Below are 18,409 nucleotides of genomic sequence, written 5' to 3'. Positions count from 1 at the left end.
AGCAAGGACATGAGTCCAGTTATACCTCTAAAAATAAAAATACAGATCTCTGGAGATGAAAACATTTATTTCAATTGAATTTTGTTTCATTAAAAAACTCTACAATGACATTAAAAAAGAAATAAAATAGAAACATATTTAACTGCCTTTAAAGACTAAATAAACCTCTAAAGACCAAATAAACACATATACATTTCAAATACTTCCACTGTTCTAACAAACCTCAATATTATCCTTGTTGTCATGTCAGTCTCCTGAAATAAGAACCATGACTATTACACAATTTACTGGACTAAACATTAACCATATTATTTCTAAATACAAACTGCACTCAATGTATTTTGGTAGGTTGCTGAGTATGTGGTTTTTAAGGCTTAATTCTATGAAACATCTGTTTCTCTCTGTTAAAGAATCCAAAAACCGGCTATCAGAAGGCATATACGTGTGTGTGTGTGTGTGTGTGTGTGTGTGTGTGTGTGTGTGTGTAATAAACATATTCCATTTGAGGGCGGTTATGCCTTATTCTGAGAGTACATGTAAAACCAGGACAGTAAAACCTTTAGTAAGTTGAACGCACCATGTCATAGCCGCCACCATCAAGAAAAGCTAAGGACCCATAGTTCAAACAAAGTACGGCAGGGCCCTCGGAAGTATTGTGGTTTGTTGATCTACTGATCAGAAAGAGCTAGACAAAGTACAATTAGTGGTCAGAAGTAAACTAACCTAGGCAGGCTCATAAAAGTGAACCTTCTTGACGCATCCTGAGAACATACTGCATGAATACAGTCAATATATGCAACGTCTTTCTGTTTTCCTCACCAAGTCAGGGAGAGCCCATGCATGTGATTTAGAAAGGATTTCAATGACGGGCAAAGCAAAAGCCTTACGTCAGCAGAGGATCAACCGTCAATTGACGGTCAATTGAGGGTCAATTACAGTTAGCAGCACGGCCTTTTTGAAAATATCACCAAGCTGAGTCTAAAACTGCAACAGATATCATGTAGGAGCCATGAAATCTAGAAGATGATCAATGATAACACGTGTCCGTCATTATCAAATCCCCTAGAAGGGCTCCTATTTTCTGAAAGCATTTTCTCTTCCATCTCTTTTAGAAAATATAATTAAATACTGACCTTCTGTATTTTAACCATTTATCTTTTTTTCTGGGGGGGGGGCCTCTCCTACTATAATACCACTTAAACTAAAGTGTATTTTTTGTTTTTCCTATTAGTTTTTTCTGTACTAGTTTAGCCAGAGGTTTTGGGCGGGGAATACTGGATCCTACTTATGTTAAAGAAAGTGGTAAGGCAAAATGATAACTTCCACAGTCTTCAAGTAAATAGAATCCCTGATATAATTGGAAAATAATATGTAATTTGGGGGCAGTAAAAAACATCTATGACAACTTTGTCTTATACCTTAGAAAATGTGCTTTGGCTCTGGAGTCTCTTTAAGGCACAAAACCTGGTAAACAGCTTTTATTGGTGGCCTGTACCTCTGATTTAGATAAGACAAAAAATACTATAACGTATAAATAACAATAATAAATCATTTTGTTAGAGCTTGAAATCATTGGGTGAAGTGGAGGGAAAAAATCCAAATAGACTAACAACTTGTATGTAAATATTTGTTGCTGGTGTAAAAAAAAGAAAAATGTAGTTTACACAGTGCAAAGACTATTGGAAAAATGTCTTTGGAATAGACTTGACCTCATGGTAGAATCACAGTGCTGTCTCAAAAATTGTTAAGGCTGAGGGCTGTCCATTGGAAGCATTCATAACCACATGCCCATTGTGAGTAATTTCTGGATAATTCCTTTTGAAGTACACCTGAAAAAAAAAGACAGGTATAAAGACATGTTTAAAAGTTTTAAAGTCCTCCTCCCTAAAGCAGCACATTTCTTTTTCTTTTAAATTAATTTATTTAATTTATTTATTTTTGGCTGCATTGGGTCTTCATTGCTGCGCGCGGGCTTTCTCTAGTTGCGGCGAGCGGGGGCTAGTTGCTCCGCAGCATGTGGGATCTTCCCAGACCAGGGCTCGAACTCCTGTCCCCTGGATTGCCAGGTGGAATCTTAACCACTGTGCCCCCGGGGAAGCCCCAAGCAGTGCATTTCTATGTCCACTTTTCATGTGAAGCAATCCCATCACTAGTGGAGGAACAAGTGAAAAAACCAGGGACGTATTTATTCTGTGGAGGAAGTAGCCCCATTAAAACCCTCAGTGGGGCTGAGCTTAATACCAAACAACCTGTAGATCCACTTGAGTTCTGATCATTCTGATTCACAGATACGCTTTATCACTACATTAAATTGATAAGCGGAATCATTTTACTGACTCAAAGCCTGGCGATAAATTAAAACCAGGGTGACAAAAAGGCTGGGAAATCTAGCGTCTGCATGAGGGTTTCTCATTTTCACACACAAAATGAGCACAATAGATTTGGATGTTAATATCAGGTTGCAATCCCTGTATTTTATAAACTCTGATGACAAGCATTGAAACGCTGGCGTATATGTATGAAATATCCTGGCGTTTAATTTGTGTGGCAAAGCAGTTATAGGGCCTATAGAAATGTGATCTGTGGATAGTGGGATACAAGAATGAAAAGAGAATCAAAAGCTTTAACAATGACTCAACCAAGCAACTTCTCTAAAATGGAAGATGATACCAAATAATAGGACAGGTCTTTGCCAGGCCTTTGAGTTCTTGAATTCTACCAATTTCTAGCTGAACTGGAAGAGATACAGGTTTTCTGATAAATGTATAATCAGAACACAATGGAAATGAAATGCTGTCAAGTTTCTCTGTTCCACAATCATCAGTTTTTAGTAGCTGTATCGTATCTCAGTTCCTTGACAGACGCACAAAACAAAATGAAATAATGTCAAGACTTGTGAGCTCTTATCTCTAAATGTGTTTGGGTGAAAAAGGACTTCAAAAGTAATTTTTTTTTCCTCCAAAGAAGAATGTGAAAAGTTTTGTTTGAGTCTTTAAAACAGAAAATGTACCATCTATCTGAGGCTTGCTCGTGTCACGTGCTGGGTTGCTTAGTCATACGAGTTCAGATCTATTTTACAAAACCTGACTCCAAGTACATTTGTGGGTGCTGTCAACAAAGTTATCATGATAGTGGACTTCACACATGAAATGGAAAAGCTCTGAGATACCTACCTTCATATTATGTGTACTTTTTCTCTTATTGCTTGCATACTTGCTACCCCCAAAACAGCACTACAAATGAAATGCTGTATATTAAAATGTCACTTAAAAGGAGAAAAATAAGAATTTCTCCAAGAGTGCTTGGATCCCACTGGATGAAACTTGAGGCTATTTCCATTATAATGCAAGGATTTAAAAATAAAGCTTTTGGGGGGGCTAATTGCATTTCATCCCCCTCCTCAATTTTTTTTAAAATAGCCATACTTGGGGGGTTATGTATTTATATACTCTGTTAGTGAAAGTAAAAACAGCCAAAAGAACAGAAGGGAATTCATTTCATTTTCTATTGCTTGACAGCCACCCCTCCCCCATCACCCTGGTTCCTTTCTCCATACCCCTTTCTCAATGTAATTTTTTATTAAAAAATTTTTATTATTAGTAATTTTTAACCAAAATGGTCTTCATTTCATGGTCTGAAATACTTGGAACTGAATAATGAAAATGAGCTTCCTGTGTATAAAATCCTTGATTTGACCTTTCTTTTCCTCACCTGTTGCCATGGTGTAGACCACACTCTAGCTGACGGCACAAGTGAGAGAAGGCATCTTTTTCACAGGGCAGGTTATGAAGGGAGTTGAGATGACTGAACGCTTGTTAGCAGGGTCCTTGTGGATGGGTTGAGCCTGGGATGGAGGGGCCCAAACTCACCTCTCTCTCCTGGGACCATTGCTGACCTTGGAAAAATCACTTAAGCTCTCTCTGACCAGCTGCCTCATTTGTGAAACGAGACAATGACTTACCTCATAGGAACTAATTGATGGCTACGAACTGCAGGTTGAAAACACGCTGAGCTAAGTGTTGGGTGTGATTATGATGCTGCTCAGAGACGTGGTCCCTTAAGTCCACAGAAAGCAGCAGCATCACCCAGCTTACATGATGAGAACAAAACATCTAGGGCTTCCCTGGTGGCGCAGTGGCTGAGAATCTGCCTGCCAATGCAGGGGACACGGGTTCGAGCCCTGGTCTGGGAAGATCCCACGTGCCGCGGAGCAACTAGGCCCGTGAGCCACAACTACTGAGCCTGCACGTCTGGAGCCTGTGCTCCGCAACAAGAGAGGCCGCGATAGTGAGAGGCCCGCGCACCGCGATGAAGAGTGGCCCCCGCTTGCCGCAACTGGAGAGAGCCCTTGCACAGAAACGAAGACCAAACGCAGCCAAAAATAAATAAATAAATTAAAACATCTAGGAGGCCCGTTTGTGAATCTTTTGATTTTTATCTTTACAGAAGCGCAGGGTCGTAGTTAATACACATTTTATTCAGTAAATATAGTAACCCGGGAGGCAGAAAGTAGTTAAAAGATTACTAACACTTTCTAACCTGTGACTTTGAGAAGTTCCTTAGGCCCTTCTGTCTCAGTTTCTCGATCTGAGGGATAATACTACCAGCTCAGAACGGTTTTAATGAGGATTAAAAGAGACAATGCCAAAAAAGTCCAAATTCTGGCCAAGCAGAGCATAAGACCAGTGAGTGTTGGGTTTGAGCCTTTTCCTGTCCTTCTTTGGGTTTAGTTCATTATAGTTCCTCCAATGTAGGTTGAAACTAAGTTTAGTATTTAAACTCCAACTTGTAAACAAAGCCACCATCATGGAATTAGATCTTACTAAAAGCAACAGAGCAATAAACGCTCCCCTGCACGGATAAAGGCCAGCAATCAATGGTTCAATATATGTAGAATTATGGTTCAAGAATCTGTCCATTCATTCTCACTGAACTGCACGGCCCTAGTTCAATCCCAGTAACCCTCAAACTCCTCATCTTTAAAGCAGGTCTAACTTTGTGGACATACTGGCAGGTATATTATCAAAGTTAAAGAGTGCTGGAGAGTTAGAGACGATTTCTGCTTTTAACTTAACGGAATATTGGATATTTTTCTCCCCTTATCCTCTCAGAAATCACTCTCAACAGCAAGGGTAGTGGGAGATTAAAAAGTAAGCCCAATATTTGATGAAATCAGGAATCATTTGAAATCACAACAGACAAACTATCTAGATGGACTGCCTTATGCAACTGGATCCAATGGGCTGTAGCAAGACAGAAAGTACCGAAAGAGAGCAGATCTCAGCAATCATGGGAGAGCACAGTTCTCCAACTAACTGGTAAATTCTAAGGTGTCTATGAGGAATCATATAGAATCACCATCTTTGCCTAAAGCATGTACACTGGTAAGGTCCTAGGACAAGAGAGATTCTGAAATGCAAGCAGCATTGTAATTGCCCATCTCTGCAGGCTAGGGAGGAGTACAGGCTAAATGAATATGTATTATCAATTTCTCTCTCTCTCTCTCTCTCTCTCACACACACACACACACACACACACACACACACACACACTCACTCACTGTCTTTCTCTGGATCATGGGGAACAGGATAAGCACATGATGGATGAAAGAAATAATCACTGAACAGATGAAAATTATGAAAAAAATATTACATATTTAAAGAAAATGTAGTAGAATAATCAACCTGTGGAGGCAGAGATCTGAGAGTACAGGAAAACATGGCACAGAAACAAAAGATGAAACATGAATTGACAGATGCCAAAGTGAAAAGGAAGATAAAAATGAAAACATCAAAGAAATTACAGTTCTGAAGGCTGCCCAAAGATTAGTCACTACTGAACAAACAATATGAGACATGGAGGATAGAACTGAGAAAGCAAGTCTAATAACTATAAATTAATACAAATTTAAAAAAGATTAAGGAGACAATACCTTTATGAAATAGACAAAGGACAATATATACATTACAGATATTTGTAAAGAGAATCCAATCAACTAAAACAAATTCAAAGATATAATTCAAATAAACTCCCTAAAATAAAAGACTAGAAGCTAGTGACCAAGAGTCTGTGATGTTCTAGGAAAAACAAATGACTTTCAAAACAGAAAAAGAATCCTCTGAGTATCCAGGAAAGATCAACTTATGTCCAACATGGCCTTAGACTCCTACACATGAATAAACAATGCTGGAAGACCTTATAGCAAAGATTACAACACAATAAGTGAAAGGACATGTGATCCAAGAATATTATAACCAGAAATATAAACTGGTGATGTAGCAGAAAAATATTTCATACAGGTGACCCTTGAGCAACGTAGGGGTTAGGGACCCTCCACATAGTCGAAAATCCAAGTATAACTTTACAGTTGCTCCTTCATATTCACAGTTTCACATCATGCATTCAACCAACTGCAGATCATGTAGTATTATAGTACATATTTACTGGAAAAAAAACATATAAGTGGACTCCTGCAATTCAAATCCCTGTTGTTCAAGGGTCAACTCTAGAGACTGTAAGTCGGGGATTCTTAACTCCAATGACCCTCCTTTACGATGGTACAGAGACTTGTTTTCAACCTTTCATTTGTACTGCCACCCACAATAGTAAATACACTTAACTTTACTTTGAGTCTCAGTACAGATTCACAATCTGTATCTATATTTATCTATCCTGAAAGGAGTTTCATTTTCATGAAATATTTACTATTACTATGAAAGATACATTGCTCCTTTTCTTCTATTCCATTCTTTTCTATTTCATTTCTTAAAGCATGCTGGTCATGACTGATTAAACAGATTTCTCAGCCCCACTAATGAATCAAACCCCTAAGCTGTAAAAACACAATACCAGAGGACAAATTTTAGCCAACTAGGAGATGGAAAAAGTATCACTTAATACAAGTAAGTAAAATAATAGAGGTTTAAGGATTTTTAAAGGTATGAAGATAAACAGTAGAAGAAAAACAATTAAAATCTGATGGGAGAATGGGGAGAGGGAAGATATGACATCATTGTTCATTATGGGGAGCCAAAAATAAGAAATAAAGTATTCTTAGAGGAAATGAAAGGAACATACATAAAACGATGAGCAAAGAAACACAAATTACAGGCTAAGAAAAGATTAAAAAAAAAAAGAGCACTAAAAACTGACAGTATAACACGACTGAACTAAGATAAAACATAACTATAATCTCAATAAGTGTAAATGGCCTAAACTCATCTATTGGGGCGGTGGGGGGGTGCCTCACGTGCTAAGATTAAATCTCAGAGATAAACCTAACTACATGCCATTGCAAGAGACGTATCTGTAATCTGCTATTAAAAGATAATCGGAGGAATCCCCTGGTGGTCCAGTGGTACAGAATCCATCTTGCAATGCAGGGGACACCAGTTCGATCCCTGGTCACACAACTAAGCCTGCACGCCACAACTACAGAGCCCATGCGCCACAACTACAGAGTCCATGCACTCTGGAGCCCACACGTCACAACTAGAGAGAAGCCTGCACACACACCACAATGAAGTGAAGAGCCCACATGTCACAATGAAAGATCCCACGTGCCACAACTAACACCCAACGTAGCCAATAAATAAATAAATATTAAAAAAAAAAAAAAAGACTATCAAAAACTGGGACTTCCCTAGTGGTCCAGAGGAGGTTAAGACTCTGCACTTCCACTGCAGGGGGAATGGATTTAATCCTTGGTCAGGGAACTAAGATCCCACATGCCCCACAGCATGACCAAAACAAAAACAAAAACAAAAACAGTCAAAGACATACCAGGCAAATGAAAACAACGTGAAAAGGGGGACTCAATTTAATTATGAACCATATTGGATTCAGGGCCAAGACCATTAAACGAATCAATGAAAGGCACTTTAAAATAGTAGAAAATATAATTCATACTGATAATAAAAGTCAAGAATATATTTGTGCACTGGAAAAAATCGTATCATCAAAATTATAACAACCAAAAAAAGCAGGAAGTACAAAGTGAAACTTGGTAGCATGAGACTAATTCACCTAGTCCAAGTTACATTAAACGGACCAAAATAAACAAGGATAGAGAAGAACTAAATAATGTAATTAAATAGATCTAATTAAAAATGAAGCTCTATAACTTAAACAGACAATAGCCCATCTTTTTAAATACCCACAGAACACTCACAAAAATTGCCTATTTACCAGAACACAAAAAAAGTATTAATAAATACTGTTTCTTGGGGGAAACAGGACAGACAACATTTTTTGATCATAAGGTACTGAGACTGGTGAGGAAAATAGAAACAAATAAACATAAAAAAACTCCAACCCCCAGGAAGTTTGAAAGATATCTTTCTCAAATAATTTGTGGACCAAAGAGGAAATGAAAACCAAAATTGCAGAATCTATACAAAAAACCTAACTGTGATGAAAGCACTACACACCAGAACCTATAGGATATATCCAAAACAGTATTCAGAGAAAAGTTCACAGCCTTGAAATATTTATATTAATAGACAAGAAAAAATAAAAACAAATGCATTCAGGAAGTAAGCAACAATAAAATAAACCAAAGAAAGAAAGATAATAGAAGGTGATAAATTATAAAAAAGAATACAAGTAGTAAGTGAACTACAGAGCTCCTCTTGTGGGGAAAAAAACATAAAACTGTAACAATTAATTAGAAGGGAAAATGAGGAGTAGGGAATGGAGAGAACATAAATACTATGTAGCCATTAAACAGAATGAGATAACTATGCACATAGATATAATATTCAATGAAAAAAGTAAGGAAGAGCTATTGTTTGTGCTTAAAAACAGGAAGGCCGCATAGACACAAATTATTACTGAAGCACAGAACATGTCAAGAGAATAGTCAAAGATGGTGCTGGAGCTCCACCCCGGGGGAGGAGCCGTGTAATGACAGGAATGGTAAAGTGACTTAGATTTCATTTATAAAATTTTAAAACCTATTCTAAAAAAGTGAAGTTTTTGAATTTTGTAGCATTAGACACATCATGTCTTTAAGAACTGATTATTAAAAATAAAATTTAATTATTTAGAGTCTCTAATGCTGCTTAAAAGAACTGTGGGTACTTTTTCTTATTGGGAGATAAGGGTTGAATCTATAGCCTGAAAAAAAAAATGATGCCACTTGTATCTTATAAAATGCTCAATATTCACAAAGCACTCTCATCTGATTCTTTTTTTTTAAATTAATTAATTAATTAATTTATTTTTGGCTGTGTTGGGTCTTCGTTTCTGTGTGAGGGCTTTCTCCAGTTGTGGCAAGCGGGGGCCACTCTTCATCACGGTGCGCGGGCCTCTCACCATCGCGGCCTCTCTTATTGCGGAGCACAGGCTCCAGACGCGCAGGCTCAGCAGTTGTGGCTCACGGGCCTAGTTGCTCCGCGGCATGTGGGATCCTCCCAGACCAGGGCTCGAACCTGCGTCCCCTGCATTGGCAGGCAGACCCTCAACCACTTCACCACCAGGGAAGCCCCATCATCTGATTCTTGTAGTAAGTGCGAAGGAGCCGGGCAGTGCTGTAATCCCTGCACTACATACAGATGAGGACCCTGAGGCTCAGAGACCTTGGGCAACATAAGAGGTCACGAGGTTGCTAAGTGCCTCCTTCACTATTCAAACCAGTCCAGGGTCCTAGATCTAGGATATTAGGATTTCATAATTTTGGGGTTGTATCTGGTGATAAAACGAATAGATAAAATGAAACCTCTGTTACACACTGGCAACAAAGAAACTTCAAAAAAGCCTCAATCAGGTCTGCTTCATCCCAGAAGAAAATGAATGATAGGCATTCATCCTTTGTTATGGGATGAATTGTGGCCCCTCCAATTTTTTTTTTTTTTTGGTCTGTGTTGGGTCTTCGTTGCTGCACGCCGGCTTTCTCTAGTTGCGGCGGCGAGCGAGGGCTACTCTTAGTTGCAGTGCACGGGCTTCTCATTGCGGTGGCTTCTCTTGTTGCGGAGCACGGGCTCTAGGCGTTCGGGCTTCAGTAGTTGCGGCACACGGGCTCAGCAGTTGTGGCGCACGGGCTTAGTTGTTCCGCGGCATGTGGGATCTTCCTGGACCAGGGCTCTATCATGTGTCCCCCGCATCGGCAGGTGGATTCTTAACCACGGCGCCACGAGGGAAGCTCCCCCTCCAGTTTTATATGTTGAAGTCCTAAACCCACCAGTCGTTCAGAATGTGACTGTATTTGGAGATAGGGTCTTTATAAAGGCGATCCAGTTAAAATGAAGTCATATAAGTGGCCCCTAATCTAATATGACTGGAGTCCTTATAAGAAGAGGCGATTAGGACACAGGCACACACAGACGAAAGATCATGTGAAGACACAGAGAAAAAGATGGCATCTACAAGCCAAGGAGAGAGGCCTCAGAGGAAATCAATCCTGCCTATACCTTGACCTCAGACTTCCAGTCTCTAGGGCTGTGAGAAAATCAGTTTCTTCTAAGGTGCCTACTCTGTGGTACTTTGTATGGCAGCCCTAGCAAACTAATGTACCCTTCAGCTTTATGTATCTGAAAGGTACTTTCTCTATTTCACGGATCATCTAAAAGGGTCAATCAGACAGTGATTCAGCTTGCGTGCACCATTTTCAGAGAATCAACTACGTAGTCAAGAAAACATGACTTGGATGCACGTTTTCCCAGATGTTGAGTTTTCTTTTCAAATGAATGAATTCTGTTCTGTTAAGAGTGACAAGCTTGTTGACTTAGGCTAATCCTCCTGGTGTTACAGCTGTGAACGAAGCTCTGAACGATATCTGATGCTTGCACATTTAAAAAGTTGACAATCTGACAGCTTGTTCTCCTAAGAGGATCAAGCATATGTAGAAATAATGTCAAGAAGATACTCAACTGAGATGAGAATCAGGATATGTTATTTTGTTATGTCTTTCCAAAGAAGTGACCTGAGGCAGTGGCAGGACTGAAATGCAAGAGTGATGTTCTGCCACCCTGTGAACTTGGGTGACTGGCCCCGTCTTGGCTACCACATGAAAGGAGCAGCGTTCTCAGGCTCGACACAGCAGAGTGCCTAGGGTGGAACTCAGCCTCCCCTACCAATTCACCCCCTGCGCTCCCTGGACCAGCTCTGTGACCTTAGGTGAGCCCTGGACCCAATCTCCTCATCGATGACGGAGGATAAAAAAGGACCGTGATGAGGATTAAGTGCAATCATACATGCGAGAAGTATGTAAAATAAATTATAAAGAACTGCACAAATGTAACTTACCACTGATATTGTTTAAGTACATGCAGGATTACTAGACCAGGAATCTCAAGATATCTAATTCAATGAACTATGTCTATTTTTCTATGTTTGTTACACTTGATTTAAAACATTTGTTGGAAGAAAAGATTTCTAATCCAGCGTCTGCTGCACAGTAGCATTATCACTACCTGTATATATATGGACACTTCCTTCTAAGGGGGGCTTTAGCTTCCTTACCTGTAAAATGAGGGTGTTGAACTTATGTTATGTACCTACCTAAAATGCTGTGATCTATTTCTCATTGCTCAATGTTTGATAATATATAATCATAACATATTTTTTAAGTGGAGACTTTTAACTCATACGTGAGGATACATGTGTCTGATGTGAAATGCCTAAGGTCAAAGAAAAAAAGGGTTTGTGAGATTCCTGGCTGTTCTATGACTAGGTTATATAGGGAATCCCCAATAATTATTGGATGTTAGGAGGGAAGCTCTGACTGGGAGACACTCTAGTGGATGAAAGCGCTCTGTGAATTTCACGCATTAAAAAATATAGGGCTCCAGGGGGCTTCCCTGGTGGCGCAGTGGTTGAGAATCTGCCTGCCAATGCTGGGGACACGGGTTCAAGCCCTGGTCTGGGAAGATCCCACATGCTGCAGAGCAACTGGGTTCGTGAGCCACAATCACTGAGCCTGTGCATCTGGAGCCTGTGCTCTGCAACAAGAGAGGCCGCGACAGTGAGAGGCCCGCACACCGTGATGAAGAGTGGCCCCCGCTTGCCGCAACTAGAGAAAGCCCTCGCACAGAAACGAAGACCCAACACAGCCAAATAAATAAATTAATTAAATAAATTTATATATAAAAAAATATATATATAGGGCTCCAAGTGCAACTTCTCTATATTTACATACAATATAAGTACTTATGAAAAGTTCAGAATACAATCTTCCGGGATCCCTAAACTCTTTGGCCAGCTCTGTGACCCAGCACAATTTCCTACATTATGAACAGTGGAAGGTACTGCTCTTCATTTCTAAGGAGGAAGAATGAGATAAAACAATGACAGAGAATGCAGGCCACATTTCAGATAAATGTTTCATATAGAATTACTTAGATACTGGGACATGTTTTCTTTTCCCTTTTTTTGTTTTGTTTTGTTCTGTTTGTTTGTTTGTTTATTTAGGTTGTGGCACATGGGATCTTCGTTGTGGCATGCAGGCTCTTAGTTGCGGCACGCAGCCTAGGCTTCTTAGTTGTGGCATTCGGACTTCTTAGTTGCAGCATGCGTGTGGGATCTAGTTCCCTAACCAGGGATCAAACCTGGTCGGCCCCTGCAGGCTGTTCCCAGGCCCCCTGCATTGGGAACGCAGAGTCTTACCCACTGGACCACCAGGGAAGTCCTACAACTGGCAACTGTTGAATACAGTACTCTATATATGCCTATGATGTCAAATTGGTTAATTAATTATTCAGATCTTTTGTATCTTGACTTAGTTTTCTTCTTGCTCTATTAATTTGATAGAAAGTTGTTTTAATACCTCCCACTGATTGTGGATTTTTCTATTTCTCCTTGTGGTTTTACCCATTTTTGCCCTTCTTTTTAAAAAATAAGCTATTTTACTATTTTGAAGTCTTATAATGGGAGCATACAAATTTCTAATTCTATCTCTTGTTGGTAACATTATGGACGTTTTCTTTAAGAGATATTTTAAATACTGAAAGAGTAATTTTATTCAACTTACAAGTGAAAATCTGGGAAATGCAGAAAAGTATAAAGAATGAAAAATGCACCCATAATTTAACAACCAGAGGTAAAGTTTTGACGGAAAGCCTCACGACATACATTCCGAGGCCTCAACCCACCTGAACCCACCCATCAAAAAGGGCAAGAACAGCAGACTTTTCTTCTCGCCCTCTATCCTTCCATCAATCCCACTCCTATCTTATTCCAGAGAGAACTACAGCTGGCTGCATGACAGTGGCTAAGTCCCTTACCAGACCTCAGTTACCACATTTGTACTATGAGATACCACCACCTCACCTTTGTTAGAAAGATACCATGTGACCTGAACGCTACTCATCGAGCACCTTTCTCACACCATGTACGGTGCTTAGTGCTTCCACACACCTCATCTGTGAAAATGCTTTGTAAACCTTCAAGCGCCATTCAGACTACAGTGTTAGGGTACTATGAATTCTTGATTTATCCTGATGACAATTTCATCTTCTAGAAAGAAGAGGAAGCATAGGGAGGCAACCAGACCTAATTCTAAACAACGAAGAATTAGGGAGAAAGTGACAGTATCATGTAGGAGTTTTCTTTACAGTTAGAAGCCAGAAGAGACCTACACCTTTCCCTGGTAGATCTTTCTAGACCCAGTTCATAATATTCCACTCCAATTCTTCTTCTCAAACTCTCAAATTTCCTGGATGTTCCCTGACAGCATTTGCATCATAAATGTGCTAAGCACCAATCGTAAGAATGTAAAGGGTCTGCAAAATGAGTGTTCTGTGCTCTATGAGATCTGACCCCAGAGCCCAAACATGTGGAAGCTCCAATCCGAAATCTCTCTCTCATGCACATAGGTGTGCACACGTGAGCGCACACACGTCCTGCATCCCGCCCCCACTAGTTCTGCAGATTCTCAGCAGACATGCCCTCCCCCTGCAATGTACTCTTAAGGTGCAGTCATGAAGCTTTGTCTCTGGAGGCTTATAATTGAAAAGGGCACAGAGTGCTTGCTACCAGACCCCTGGTGCCAGATCCTGAGGAGTGAACCCTGGAGACGAACTTTAATTACAACTCCCTGCGGCGGGCTTACCTGTTTTGCTGTTTCAGTGATGGCAGCGGCCTCAGCCTTGCCCAGTTGTTGCACCATCTTGTAAAATAGGCCGTCTCTATTTTGTAGCAAAACATATGGCTCATCATATTCTTTCAGTCTCCCTGAATCCAAAACCTGTTAATCAGCAGAAAGAAGCCCATTAGCACACAATGTTTTTGCAGTAACATATTATAACTCAGACAATATTTCCGAAAGGGGTAAGACAGTGAGAATAGAATCTATTTGGGTGGTAGGCCTGGCTGGTGTTTAAACGGTTTGATTACCCTGTTTTACTAAGCAGACAAAGGCCTAACCCGACCTTTTATTATTATAATGTTATAGGAAGAAAATGAAAGTTTTAGACTATGATTAGGGGCACTCAGCAGTATATGGCATTTTATATTCTGCCCAGGGCATTTGGGGCTGTTATCATTAGTTAGTGCTTTTAGCTCTCAGGCTCTTGAGCTTTGAGGGCTATTTATACAGATACACAGAGCTGGGAAATTTCTTGATTCAAGGAAATCAAACTCAATTTAGCAAAAAATTAGGGTGATGTCATAGAAACTGATGGCAGAGAGCAAATGAACTCCCGAGTTGGTTTCACAGGATCTGAGCAATTTTGGGGACAAAAAGTAAATGCTTCCGGAATTTCCTTAGGGCCCTGGAATATTTCAGCTAAGTGGGGATAGAATCTTTTGCGAGAGAGGTTAAGGTGCTTCTTGAAGTTAGCTTTGGTAGTAGTTTATTCTTCTGAGAGTGAAAAGCTGGCAAAAAGAGCTGCTACCTAAACAGCTTTAGCAGAATTGCTCTGCACAGAAGAAAATCTCTAGAAATCCAATTTTCTCTTTGGATAAGTCTAAAGAAGCAATTAAGAAATTGAGCTCCAAATTCCAGTGATCACGGCCTGCAGAGCACACGGGGGCAGCCCAATCTGAATTACCGAGGATCTGAATCTGTATTCACAAATTATCTTTCCTTGCTTCTTGTTCTTTCTTCAGCTGCCTTCCTTTCACCCATTTTATTGCTCATTAATATGTCCACTAATTGGAAACTGAAAGGAAGAGGAAAGGGCTCTTAACTCTGCCTTTCTACTTATTAGTGGCTTTGGTTAATGGTTTCAGAGGGGAAAAAAAGAATCTGAAATAATTGGCCCAAATGACATACCTAGGAAAACAGTTTTGATGTTAAGTGGTACTTAGTTCTTCATTTAGGTCATATTTAGAGTAAATGTATCTTAAGAGAATACGATGAAACTCTACGCAGGACACAGGTTGTTCTTCCACATCCAGGTATTAACAGTTAATTTGGTCCCAGGGTATTCAATCGGAAACATTTATTAAGTCTCATAAAGGCCATTTTCCTGTTAAACTTTTACTACTAAGAATCACTGCTAACAGCAGCTCTCTCAAAAGAGTTTAAGAATAACTGAATCTGTTACATCCATATAATTATTAAAATGTCGTATAATTTGGCATGCCAATTTAGATGCCCTGAATGTGTAATTTTACTTATGCGTAGCGTTATAGAGCATAACCATTCCTCCTGACGGTGAAGAAGAAAAAAATGCAATTTTAAAACATAGGTCTCTCTCATGCCAAAGACAAAGTAAATAATTATATCAAATTACTTCATACAACGAAGAATTTTACATTCTTCAAAAGCAACAACTTTTAAAAATCACCACTTCAGAGTTGGTGGAAATGAGTTCTCTGACTATAGAGACTTTATATATTTTTTAGGGGAAGTTTTATTAATATTTTGTCTTTGTCCAACTTTCTACTTTATTTACTAAAATTTGAATGAATAGCAAATCTTTTCATTTTCTTTCATATTGTCTAAAATACATGATTCCACTGAGATGAGTAGTTCTCAGGACTGACTAATATCTAAGAAAGGCAAAGCCAGAAAACCATTAACACTCTCAAAAAACAATAGGATTAAACATATAAATGGCAGAAAGACCTATTTTGACCCTTATAAGCATTAGCAACATAATGACTACGCATAAGGACAGTTTTCAATTTTTTTTTGTCGGGGGTGACAAATAGTTTCTGGTTTTCATTCATCTGGGAAAACATTACTAAAAAGAGGTTTGAGTTGAGGAAGAAAGGCAAAGAATATTAAACCGTAAGACTGTCTATAAACAGAAGAGGTGGAATCCAAGTTTCCTGGCCCTGGTGTTGGTTCTTCATCATCCATTTCCAAAGAATTCTCTAACTGCAGACAGTGACAATGTTGAACACAGGCAACAATACTGTTAGAGCAATTGCAGATTTTCACATGCTTCCTTTGCTCACACTTCTAGGGAGAATCCACGGTGACATGAAGACTGGAGTGTGCAGGGATTGGAGGGAAAAGCTGTGCTATTGGCTGAAGAGAAAACAGGTCACAAGCAACCAGCTAATCCTAAAAGCTACAGGAAGAAGCCTTTAATGTAGAGATAGTTGTTGAGTCTCAGGAGGAAGAGGATTTCTGATTTGTCTGTCTTGCTCCACTGTTTTGTGGCAACAGAGAAAGTACGGAAGATTACATTAGCTGTCATTATGACTCCATCATGTTTAATAAACTTAAAATTGAGAGAACATCTTTGCAAAATAGAATTTTTAGCCTGACACATTAATGGTGCTTAATGAACCCAAACTGGGTAAATCCATTTGGAGAGCCAACACATAAACATAGCTATTAATTAGGTCACAGTTGTTTCCCAACAAGCCTTTTGCTTAATTTACTTACAGTAAACAAAACCATATCCATCCGACTTTGTGCAGAAGTATTCACCAGTGCAACAAAATGTAATTATTACACCTTAAGCACTTGTAACTATATGACTTTATGGTGATAACTCTGTTGGTTATGCCCTTCATTAGCATCTGTCACTTCCCCAGCCACTCCCCGAGGCTGGCCGCCCACCCTCTGGAACATCAGGATTTGCAGCAGATTGACTTGTCTGTATGCCCTTAAAGCTTTAGGAACAGACAATCACTTGCTTTCTGAAAAGGAAACAGGTAGGCATCCCTCGCAGATTTTGGGGGTTCAGTTCCTGAACACCACAAAGATACGAATATCACAATAAATTGGTTCACGTGAATTTTCTGGTTTCCCAGGGCATACAGAAGTTATGCTGACACTGCATTGTAGCCTATCAAGTGTACAATAGGCTTATGACTGAGAAAACGATATACAGACCTTAATTTAAAGATACTTTATTGCTAAAAAATGCTAACCATCATCTGAGCCTTCAGCAAGTCGTAGTAGTAACATCAGAGATCACTGATCACAGATCACCATAACAAATGTAATGATAGTGAAAATAGTGAATGTGAAATAGTGCTGAGAATTACCAAAATGTGACACAGAGACATGGAGTGAGCACACGTGTTGGAAAAATGGCACCGATAGACTTTCTTGCCTTGGGGTTGCCACAGACCATGTGCTTCACAGATGCGGTAAAAAACGTAACATCTGAGAAGCACAATTAAACAAGGTATGCCCATATTTCTAAATCAAGCAAGCAAAAAAAAAATTGCCACAGAAATCAAAGGTGTGGGAAAGAACATTATTTATGAGATTTTTGCAAAATTGAAAGCCAACTGGTAATCAGAAGCTCCAGAACAACATAAAAGGTTTACGCTTAGGGTGGATGGGAGCACAGAGAACAATTCTCCAGTTCTGAAGCTAGGGGATGCACGTCTCTTGGGTCCCCTGAGGTCTAAGGAGTCAGCAACCGCAACCAGCTTGGACCAAGATGTAAACAAGTGGCCATGTTCACATTTCCTGGTGGGACCTCCCTGCAACATCACCGATGACCTTGACCAGGGAGCCCTAAACTGAAGGTCTCCCAACACAGGAGCGCGAAGGGCAGCTCCAACGGTGAAGGGCAAGTCCACCACAGAAAACAATGTTGGTCATCACAAAGGTGACAGGTTCCAAAGAGAACCCTTGCATTTCCCTTCTCCCAATGGACTCCTTCTTCCCCATTCACTCAGATGATCAGGCCAGAAACCAGCATCGACTGCTCTCTCTTCCCTCAGATCCCAGGTTCGATCCATCACACAGTTCACTTGGCTCCATTTTGTTGTCTATCCCGAATCCAACCATCTCACCATTTCCACTACTAACACCTTAGTCTAAGCCACCAATGTTAAAAGAGAGGGCAAAATTATAAGAGAGAGTGAAAATCGCATTTGGAGAACTGAAAGACCATCAATGTGGTTTTAGCTTTAAAGGAAAGAGCAGAGTGAGACAAAACTAGAAAGGTGGGGAGGGGCCGAGCTGTAAACCACTTTGTAAAACCATGTTAAGGATTTGTTCAGAAAAACTGAGAGAAAAATTTGAGATTATAGAAATTTACCAGAAGATACT

General features: G+C 39.8%; 1 protein-coding gene across 9 annotated transcripts in view; it reads right to left on the bottom strand.

Moving 5' to 3' along the window:
- Positions 1-48: 48 nt before the first annotated feature.
- ABCC4 (ATP binding cassette subfamily C member 4) overlaps positions 49-18,409 on the bottom strand; it is a 222,594-nt gene continuing 204,233 nt past the window's right edge. For all 9 annotated transcript variants that reach the window (XM_057532602.1, XM_007196842.3, XM_007196848.3 and 6 more), the window contains 2 exons: positions 14,048-14,182; positions 49-1,829 (listed from right to left, as the gene is read on the bottom strand). In XM_057532602.1, the coding sequence (XP_057388585.1) occupies positions 1,722-1,829; positions 14,048-14,182 (243 nt within the window). In that variant the 3' untranslated portion in view covers positions 49-1,721. The remainder of the gene's footprint in view (positions 1,830-14,047; positions 14,183-18,409) is intronic.

This window comes from Balaenoptera acutorostrata, chromosome 18, assembly GCF_949987535.1.
Source record: "Balaenoptera acutorostrata chromosome 18, mBalAcu1.1, whole genome shotgun sequence".
Classification (NCBI taxonomy): Eukaryota; Metazoa; Chordata; class Mammalia; order Artiodactyla; family Balaenopteridae; genus Balaenoptera; species Balaenoptera acutorostrata.
The sequence above is the reverse complement of the archived record's forward strand: the minus strand, read 5'-3'. Positions and strand labels throughout refer to the sequence as shown.